This window comes from Myxine glutinosa, chromosome 13 (genome assembly GCF_964187855.1).
Source record: "Myxine glutinosa chromosome 13, kmMyxGlut1.1, whole genome shotgun sequence".
Taxonomy (NCBI): domain Eukaryota; kingdom Metazoa; phylum Chordata; class Myxini; order Myxiniformes; family Myxinidae; genus Myxine; species Myxine glutinosa.
In genome coordinates, this window is record NC_136273.1 from 32,593,188 (window position 1) to 32,604,763 (window position 11,576).

Below are 11,576 nucleotides of genomic sequence, written 5' to 3' on the forward strand. Positions count from 1 at the left end.
TATAGAGCGATTATTTTAAAATCCCAAAAAGCCGAATTTTTACATTTTTTTTGCCTAAAACACTCCCCGGCACTCATTGATGAACTTCTGAAAGTTTGACGAATATCTGTTGAGCAATCGATGAGAAAAATGGCGACACGCACACAGGCAGACAGACAAACGGCTCTTTTTCAGGATAGAATCTATAGATAATTGAAATGCTATTGAAAATTTTTTTTGACGAAAATTGCCCCAAACAAGGCATAACGCCACTCTAGGTAATGGGCTAAGAAATGACATCATCAAAACCTGTAAAATATAGCAGTGATTCAAATGTAATAACAATTACGAATTTGCAACGAAAATAATGCAAAAATTTCATATTATGGAAGAAATATCATGATTTTGGAGATTAGTCACCACGTACAATTCTCTGTCGAACTGTACAAATAGGGGGGTGATGAGTTTTATTTCTTCATGTTGGAGGATATTTTGCTCGGTATCATATTCAGGAATTTTTTTTATTAAAATATATATATATATATTGATGAAACTCACACAAAAGTCTTCATCATACAAGAGGTTCTGCAACTCCATGTGACATTTCCAAATATTTCGGTGAATTTTGAATTCGGCTCTGACATGGTGTAAACCGAGATATATATTTACACCGAGGATTGAAGGAAAAGGTTGTGGTTGCAAGTAATGTGGTATGCCTTTGCGGGTAAAAAGGCAACTTTTCTTGGAAACCGTTTCCTTTAAGTTCACCAATTGGAAGGAAATAGAGTGCAAAGGAGTGCAAATTGGAAGGAGTGCAAAGAAAATTGTTTGAGGAAAAATTAAATCTGAAGGAAGTTTGCCAAGGTAAAGGGACCATCTATTTATTCCATCCGCAAATATGGCAGAAATTTTGAAGTCTTCCAAACTTTCCAACTCCGAAATGCAACACGAAAAGAACATTTCAAATCATGAAAACGGGACACCTCCAACGTACCTGCATACATAATAAATAGACCACTCCGAAGACAAAGGCAGTAAGTTTGGATTTGAGTGAAGTTAACATTCAGATTCTCATGTGCCATATTCGGTGACGGAGCTGCCGAAACAGTTTCTTGGCAAGGGTTATACTAGGTGGTTTGCCATTGCCTTCACAGCAGTCGTTAGTGCAGGAATTATTTAATTGTTCATGGTGCCGGCGATAGCTCGCCTCCTCTTCGCAAAGGACACCGTGAGATCTTTAACTTCCACCAACCCATGCTGGCAGATGAGATTCCCAGTTCAACATCCATCCGAGGAACAGCACACACATTGATGAATCATCCTGACTGTGGAACCCCATGATGGCAGTTTAGCTCGGTCGGGATTCGAACCCAAGCTCGACAGCTTAGAAGGACAAAGTACAATATTACTTTTAGTAATGTTCAGGTGTCCCAATATTGTTGAAGAGCTTGTTAACAGGTGAATTAAATGAGATAATTACACGGAAGTTATGTTTTTGAGTGTGGGATCTCACAAAGAGATGCAAAGTCACGTTTTCACACCAAACAAAAACATTTGTCACTTTAAGCAAATTCATCTTGGTGTTTCAATCGGTGCTTACAATGGTCTCGGTTCCGTTTCTGTACAACTTCCACTTGACTTTCTTCAGTAGTTTTTCTCCAGGAAACGTGCAGTTCAGCACAACATCATCTCCTTCTTCTAAATACACGGATTGTGTATACGAGCCTGCACCCGACACGTCACAAAACAAGTCACACATGTCACACAATTGACAATTTGTCACAGTCTCACATTGGCACCTGACATGTCATAAAACAAGTCACATAAGTTACACAATTGACAATTCGTCAGTCTCACATTGGCACCTGGCATGTCACAAAACGAGTCACACAATTGACAATTTGTCACAGTCTCACATTGACACCCGCCACGTCACAAAAGTCACGCATTGACAATTTGTCACAGTCTCACATTGACACCCGCCACGTCACAAAAGTCACACATTGACAATTTGTCACAGTCTCACATTGACACCCAACACGTCACAAAAGTCACACATTGACAATTTGTTACAGTCTCACATTGACACCCGACACGTCACAAAAGTCACACATTGACAATTTGTCAGTCTCACATTGACACCCAACACGTCACAAAAGTCACACATTGACAATTTGTCACAGTCTCACATTGACACCCAACACGTCACAAAAGTCACACATTGACAATTTGTTACAGTCTCACATTGACACCCGACACGTCACAAAAGTCACACATTGACAATTTGTCAGTCTCACATTGACACCCGACATGTCACAAAAGTCACACAATTGACAATTTGTCACAGTCTCACATTGACACCTGGCACGTCACAAAACAGGTCACATAAGTTACACAATTGACAATTTGTCACAGTCTCACATTGGCACCTGACATGTCACAAAACAAGTCACATAGTTACACAATTGACAATTCGTCAGTCTCACATTGGCATCTGACATGTCATGTCACAAAACAAGTTACACAATTGACAATTTGTCACAGTCTCACATTGGCACCTGACATGTCACAAAACAAGTCACATAGTTACACAATTGACAATTCGTCAGTCTCACATTGGCACCTGACATGTCATGTCACAAAACAAGTCACGCAATTGACAATTCGTCAGTCTCACATTGGCACCTGACATGTCATGTCACAAAACAAGTTACACAATTGACAATTTGTCACAGTCTCACATTGGCACCTGACATGTCACAAAACAAGTCACATAGTTACACAATTGACAATTCGTCAGTCTCACATTGGCACCTGACATGTCATGTCACAAAACAAGTCACACAATTGACAATTTGTCACAGTCTCACATTGGCACCTGACATGTCACAAAACAAGTCACATAGTTACACAATTGACAATTCGTCAGTCTCACATTGGCACCTGACATGTCATGTCACAAAACAAGTCACACAATTGACAATTTGTCACATTCTCACATTGACACCTGGCACGTCACAAAAGTCACACCTCACCAGGCGTGAAGTACATGGGGCACCAAATGACACCCTCAAAAATCCGTTTTCATGCCCCATTTGGTTGTATTGTATCTATCTATAATTCCAGTAATCTCTGTGTGTATGTTTGTATGTTTGTATGTTTGTATGTATGTATGTTTGTCTGTGACCGCTGTTTCTCGACAACTACCGGTCCGATATACTTGAAACTTGCCAGGTATATTGCTGGGGACCCGAGGATGTGCCTTTTCAAGGTTTGAAATTAATCGGACAAGTAGTTACCGAGCTATGGCGATTTAGCCGTTCGCCGTTCGCTTTGGCGTTGCGAATGGACCAAACCATTTCATGTAAATAGAGGGGGGGGTTCTGTGGTCGTTGCGAATGGACCAAACCATTTCATGTAAATAGAGGGGGGGGATTGTCACCGTACTCGCAAGCCGTTCGCCGTTCGCTTTGGCGTTGCGAATGGACCAAACCATTTCATGTAAATAGAGGGGGGGGATATAATTTTAGATATATATATAGTACGGGCATATATATAGTACGGGCATGCCCTAGTCTATCTATAACTCCAGTAATCTCTGTGTGTGTGTGTGTGTATGTGTGTGTGTATGTCTGTGTGTCTGTGACCGCTGTTTCTCGACAACCACGGGTCCGATATACTTGAAACGTGCCAGGTATATTGCTGGGGACCTGAGGATGTGCCTTTTCAAGGTTTCATATTAATCGGACAAGTAGTTACCGAGCTATGTCCAAAAAACGATTCAACCAATCAGAGAGCAGCGAGCTATCACGTGTGCCGAACGTGGCGAACAGACTCTGCCTCGGACGGCACATTTGAGAGCGTATTCATTTATTTCACGTTGGCAAACTATGCTGGCGCTATGTTGGCGTTAAACTATGTTTTAAAACTAAATATTAATCGGACAAGTAGTTACCGAGCTATGGCGATTTCTTTACCAAACTCCGCAAGCCGTTCGCTTTGGACCAAACCATTTCATGTAAATAGAGGGGGGGGATTGTCACCGAACTCGCAAGCCGTTCGCTTTGGCTTTGCGAATGGACCAAACCATTTCATGTAAATAGAGGGGGGGGGATTGTCACCGTACTCGCAAGCCGTTCGCTTTGGCTTTGCGAATGGACCAAACCATTTCATGTAAATAGAGGGGGGGGATATAATTTTAGATATATATATAGTACGGGCATGCCCTAGTATAAATAAATTATAATACAACGAACTCGTGAGATCACGAGAAGCAACTTTCAAAATCACGTTTTACAGTTTAAACTCCGTACTCTGCGTCAATGTGTCAGGTTGATGTTTACAAACTCCTTTACATCCGGATTCACTTTTTTCCTAATCCCTATTTCTATCACTTCGCACAGTAAATAAATCTGTGTTCCGGTGTTAGTAATTATCGGGCTGCCTGCTGCGTAGATCTCTTATCTTGAATAATGAGGTTTAATATGCACTCTGTAACATGGAGATCGCCCATTGGCCCAAGGGATGGAGGGGTGTAACTGTTGGACATTTGTTATGTAATTACGTCAATCAAATCTAGATATCTCAGGTGTTATGTCCCAATCAGCGAGGCCAGAATCACGTGTCAAGTGAGTTCTTTAAACTTCCTTTCCTTCCTCTGCTGCTCTGTCTCATCAGCTCCAGTCTCTTGGCCATATAAATACCACACCATGCTGCATAGAAATACCACACCATGCTGCATAGAAATACCACACCATGCTGCATAGAAATACCACACCATGCTGCATAGAAATACCACACCATGCTGCATATAGATACCACACCATGCTGCATATAAATACCACACCATGCTGCATAGAAATACCACACCATGCTGCATATAAATACCACACCATGCTGCATATAAATACCACACCATGCTGCATATAGATACCACACCATGCTGCATATAAATACCACACCATGCTGCATAGAAATACCACACCATGCTGCATATAGATACCACACCATGCTGCATATAAATACCACACCATGCTGCATATAAATACCACACCATGCTGCATAGAAATACCACACCATGCTGCATATAAATACCACACCATGCTGCACAGAAATACCACACCTTGCTGCATAGAAATACCACACCATGCTGCATAGAAATACCACACCATGCTGCATAGAAATACCACACCATGCTGCATAGAAATACCACACCATGCTGCATAGAAATACCACACCATGCTGCATAGAAATACCACACCATGCTGCATAGAAATACCACACCATGCTGCATAGAAATACCACACCATGCTGCATAGAAATACCACACCATGCTGCACAGAAATACCACACCTTGCTGCGTAGAAATACCACACCTTGCTGCGTAGAAATACCACACCATGCTGCATAGAAATACCACACCATGCTGCATAGAAATACCACACCATGCTGCATAGAAATACCACACCATGCTGCATAGAAATACCACACCATGCTGCATAGAAATACCACACCATGCTGCATAGAAATACCACACCATGCTGCATAGAAATACCACACCATGCTGCATAGAAATACCACACCATGCTGCATTGAAATACCACACCATAAATATATATAAAATAACCACCTTTAGAGGCCATTTGCAGGGGTTGGCCTTTTTCGGGAACCGTGGTTGTTGTTGTTTTCCGGTCCCCTTTTTGAAGCAATGTTTTACGGCCGGATGCCCTTCCTGACGCCAACCCTTTTTGCCGCCTTTTACGACAAGCAGGGAATTACCAGTAAACTGGTACTCAATTAGCCGACTTCGGAAGGTATGACAGGCTGAGTCAACCCCCCTGGCGTTAGTTCAGCGATCGACCGGGATTCGAACCCAGGATCCTAGGAATATCCTAAGCTGGCACCCTAGCCGCTAGCCCAACACCAGGGCTACCACACCATGCTGGTGGTTGCATGCTATTTTTGATGTGTTTTGGTTCATGGCCTTGTAGCATACCTGCCTTCTCTACTGCTTCAGCATTAGTTTACCTTTCATTAAGCCCAGCTCTGCTTGGACCATGGTGGGAATTACACGTTTGTTTTATTTTTTGCCAAATGGTACTAATATTATTATTGTTGTTAATATTATTAGTATTAATAAATGCATTGTTTTAATGTTATCATTGTTTTTGTTATATATTTTGTAATAGGAATACCATGCCATGGAAGGACCTATTAAACTGCTCTATGCACCTTACCATGGCACATGTTTCGAAACACAGGAATTCTTCCGGATTCTTTGTAGTTAATAACCCGAATCATCTCAGATCATAACTAAATCTATTCTCATTTTGAACAGATTCCAGGGTTCTGCTGTTGACCCCGCTGGGGAAGCTTAGAGCTTTCATATTGTCTCCTCAATAGGAATTTCTGACTATATCAATGCCTGCAGGGGGTGATATTTTTGACCTTCACCCCGAGCGCCACAAACCATCACTACGCCCACCACTGCACACAGACAAATTGATTCAATATTGGTGAAGATCCGGATCTGGATCCGAAATTTATTTAACTTTAAAAGTAATTCTTGCCCATTGAGAGATGGGGGCCTAAATTGATATGTAGCACGATATGTAAAAAAGGTTTGGACGGATTATGCCAAAACTTGGTGGATGAATTGGGTCGGTGACAAGGAACCAGCCAATTCGATTTCGGATCGAGATCCGACCTATCAGTGGGATACAAAATAGAAACTGTTCAGTCTGGCAGAGGTATGCTCTCTACCGAGTAGTGTCCTAGTTATATAATTAATATATGAGGTCATAAACGTAAAAAGCTTGGTGTTGGCTTAGCGGTTAGGGTGTTGGCTTGGGATCCTAGGATCCTGGGTTCGAATCCCGGGCGATCGCTGAATTAACACCAGGGGGGTTGACTCAGCCTGTCGTCCTTCCGAGGTCGGTAAATTGAGTACCAGTTCACTGGTAATTCCCTGTCAAGAGGTCACTGGCAAGAGGCGGTTCACTGGTAATTCCCTGTCAAGAGGTCACTGGCAAGAGGTGACTAACAGGGTTGGCGGCAGGAAGGGCATCCGGCTGTAAAACATTGCTTCAAAAATGGGACCACGGTGCCTGGAAAAGGCTCAACCCCTGCTCTGTGGGGAAAATGGCCTCTAAAGGTGGTACTACAAACGTAGTTATAGACCATTAAAGCCCTCCATGAAAGGAAGTTGACAGCCCATTCGGCCACTTTCTTGGTGAAATCCTCGACACTTTCTTGGTGAAATCCTCGTCTTTCTGAAGGTATTGAGCATAACGTAGATCATATTGCCTAATTAAGATCAGTCCTCGCCTATAATTTATTTTATAACACCAAGATAAAGATTTGTTTGGTGAACCTATAACACGACATTAGATTTGCTGTTGAGAGCAACAAAATGAGGGCTAGTGTGCTGGTGCAGGATACGGCAATATCAGGTACAACCGGATATATTTATTTATAATTACACTTCATTTTACTTTCTGCATTATTTTCATCCTTTGTATTATTTTACAAATTTTACTTTGTTTCTTATAAGAGAAATGAACTTATTTTGCCCCTGTCCTGCACCAGCAATTGTATTGTCTTCACTTTAATATACATATCTTAAAAACTCCAAAATCTCCAAATAATCATTCAATTTAAATTTAGAATTTTTTTTTGCGTTTGATACATTTTTAAGCTCAATTTATCCCATGTAAATGATGAATTATACATTTTCTAATATACATACAAGTCTTTATATTTGAAAATATATATATTTGAGACCACGACTGCCCTATAAAAAGCTGGAAGTTCCTTACTTAAATAAAAGATGTGCAATTTCTTCCTCTTGCTTTGACACACTCATCGGAACATTCAAGAAAGCATGTGGTTTATATGTAGGAATATTGGCCAAGACTTGAAATGTAGGAAACAGCGGAAAAAGGAACACAAGGTTGGGGAGGGGAGTGGGGACCCTTATAGATTTCTTCAAAACCTTAGGGATTGCGTAAAACCCCAATTAATTACATCAAAACCTTAGAAATTGCCTAAAACACCTACAGATTGCCTCAAAACCTTAGTGATTGCACAAAACACCCATAGATTGCCTCAAAACCTCAGTGATTGCATAAAACACTGATAGATTGCATCATAAACCTTAGAAATTGCGTAAAACACCTACAGATTGCATCAAAACCTTAGAGATTACATAAAACACCTATAGATTGCCTCAAAACCTCAGTGATTGCACAAAACACCCATAGATTGCCTCAAAACCTCAGTGATTGCATAAAACCCCGATAGATTGCATCATAAACCTTAGAAATTGCGTAAAACACCTACAGATTGCATCAAAACCTTAGAGATTACATAAAACACCTATAGATTGCCTCAAAACCTTAGTGATTGCATAAAACACCCATAGATTGCCTCAAAACCTCAGTTGTTGCGTAAAACACCTATATATTCCATCAAAACCTTAGAGATTGCATAAAACACCTATAGATTGCATCAAAACATCATTAGATTGCCTCAAAACCTTAGTGATTGTGTGAAACATCATTATATTGCCTCAAAACCTTAGTGATTGTGTAAAACACCTAAAGAATGCATCATAAACCTTAGAAATTGCGTAAAACACCTATAGATTGCATTGAAACCTTAGAGATTGCATAAAACACCTATAGATTGCCTCAAAACATCATTAGATTGCCTCAAAACGTTAGTGATTGCGTAAAACCCCTATAGATTGTCTCAAAACATGAGAGATTGCGTTAAACACCGATAGATTGCATGAAAACCTTAGAGATTGCGTAAAACACCTATACATTGCATCAAAACCTTAGAGATTGCATAAAACACCTATAGATTGCATCAAAACCTTAGAAATTGCGTAAAACACCAATAGATTGCATCAAAACCTTAGAGATTGCGTAAAACGCCTATAGATCCCATCAAAACCTTAGAGATTGCATCCACCACCTATGGATTCCCTTAAAGCCTTAGAGATTGTATCCAACACCTATACATTGCATCAAAACCTTAGAGATTGTGTCACGCACCTCGAGATTGCCTCAAAACCTTAGAGATTGCATCCACCACCTATAGGTTGCATCAAAACCTTAGAGATTGCGTGCAACACCAATAGATTTCCTCAAAACCATAGAGATTGCGTCAAACACCTAGAGATTGCCACAAAACTTTAGGAATTGCAAAAATACCTGAAAAAAACTCCATTTTAGATTGGAAAAATCATTCATAAAGAAAAAGTCTAATAAAGTTTAGTTCAAGATGTCCTAATTTCAGCAGAGCAATGCAGGACACAAATCTAACCTACAAAGTGAAATGCCAATCAATCGTAAGAATGATAATAGATTAAAATCTCTATGTACGAATCAGATAAAAAGAAAGACACAAATAAGACAACCACCATATTGGATGAACTTGTTGAAATATTTGAATTGACAATAGAATAATCACATTACTCCATGTGACTTCTGAGCATGGAATTCCAGCATCATGGAGACAATTATGTGTTCACATGGGAACATCAAGCCAATTGAACCAGGTTTTTGTACAAAAGTGTGATTTATATTACAAGAACAGATATAAATGATGTAGGTCACCTCTTGTGGAGTAGATAAGAGTTGAAGGTTTGTTGGCCTCGAATCAAAGGCCATGTTTACCTAGCGGTACTCTTATGTACCTTGACTCACCATATTGGTGTGTTATGTTATGCGATATGGAAGGAAAACCAGAAACATTCACACCATCTGTGGTTTATTTTACGACTAATCATTCTATTTGGGATTGTTGAGATATCAATATTGGAATATCAAGATCTGAATCAAGTACTCTTGCTGCATTGCAGAGCAAGTACACAGATGGGAGTGTAAAAAAGGCATCAGGTTAATTTATTATTTATCAGGAAGAAAGTTAAACACTAAAGAACCAAGAAAGTGCATTCCATATAAAATCCATAATTTTTTCCCTCTTTTTCCAACAAAAACTGCACGTTATTCCACATGATAGCTCTTGTCTTACAGAAAAAGGTTAATTTACAAATTTATATTAAAGTAAAGACAAAGCAATATGGGCAAAATAAGTACATATTTCACTTGTCTGATCCACAAAGTATAATTTGTAAAATAATACAAACTTTGTACCTGGCACACGTATGTCAAGGCAAAAGAGGTAAAAGAGAAACATTTTACATAACATACGATTTCCACCATATTTTCAATACTTCATCTTCCATGAGCCTCGACTTTGTATACAAAAAAAAGAAGTTTTTGTCACTAACCATAATTTAAGAGGTCACCTGTACTTCAAAGGATTATGATTGTTTTAAGAAGAAGTTGTAACTTTAAACTTCCATTAACTTGCGAACAATTCAGCGATAAATGTAAGAAGCAATGCAGGGAAAGTTCATTGGCAACAGAAATAAAGAAAGTTGGACATGAATATCTTACCATGCGATGCAGCGTTCACAAACACCACGAGGAGACCGAACAACAGGTAATGCTGGACAGCCATTGGTCACCAGGTGTGGATCGTATCTGGATCTCGACCTGCTCCACGGAACCTACCCTCGTACGAATAAACCTCTTTTATCCGTGTCCTTCACTTAACCATGAAGTGGAAAATGTGTTCTTTGCAGTTTATGACGAAGTGTTGACCACACGATCGTTATCGTTATACCTCATCACCAAATTTTCCCCACAACTGAACTTCACACCACAACCCATACATGGAAATGCTCTTCTGGTGGAAGTGCTTTTACACTCAAATTTAAAAAATCACAGATTGACAAACTTTCAAAATCAAATTAACATTAAAAAACAAGTACAAAAAGTTTTAATTAAAACAAAGGCCGCGTCGATGTTACACAATGCCTAGATGCAGCTGTGCCTATAACGTCGATGTTATAGGCACAGGACATTCCTATTGATTCGATTACTTGATGTTATTTTTGTGCAAAGTGAAAATATATCTCGGCAATTTCCCGTGTGTGGCGACGAATTTTAAATATATCTCGGCATTTTCCCGTCTGTTATTTCAGGCGGTGTATGACTGATCATGCCGCGATTGAAAAATATATATATCTCGGCAATTTCCCGTGTGTGGCGACACGTGAACGAAGCTATGCTCCTCTCTCCACATTATTATGACGACGTATAAATTAAATATTTCATCGTGACGATTGTCATCAAATGGACGAATTTTAAATATATCTCGGCATTTTCCCGTCTGTTATTTCAGGCGGTGTATGACTGACCATGCCACGATTGTAAAAAAATATATCTCGGCAATTTCCCGTCTGTTATTTCGGGCGGTGTATGACTGACCATGCCACGATTAAAAAAAATAAATCTCAATGGACTTGAAGTTACAGGCCTTTGAGAATTCATTTCGTTCTATAAAGGGCAACTTTCATCGGATTTTCTTCACGTTTTTTTTCAACCGAGTCTAAAACTATGTTAGCGACTGTGAAAAATGAAATGATATATCGAATTTGATTTGAAAGAAAACTGTGTGAGAGAGAGCAAGACACCACGGGCCTACAAAACAGGCCTCGAAGCTATGCGAGTTAATAAAAT

The 11,576-nt window shown here is 39.8% G+C and overlaps 1 protein-coding gene across 1 annotated transcript in view; it reads right to left on the reverse strand.

Moving 5' to 3' along the window:
- Positions 1-10,572, reverse strand: part of LOC137438800 (uncharacterized) — a 183,362-nt gene extending 172,790 nt beyond the window's left edge. Inside the window, exons 1-2 of the mRNA XM_078767286.1 lie at positions 10,449-10,572; positions 1,580-1,704 (exon numbers count right to left, since the gene is read on the reverse strand). Of these exons, the coding sequence (XP_078623412.1) occupies positions 1,580-1,704; positions 10,449-10,512 (189 nt within the window). The 5' untranslated portion in view covers positions 10,513-10,572. The remainder of the gene's footprint in view (positions 1-1,579; positions 1,705-10,448) is intronic.
- Between the last annotated feature and the right edge of the window lie 1,004 nt (positions 10,573-11,576).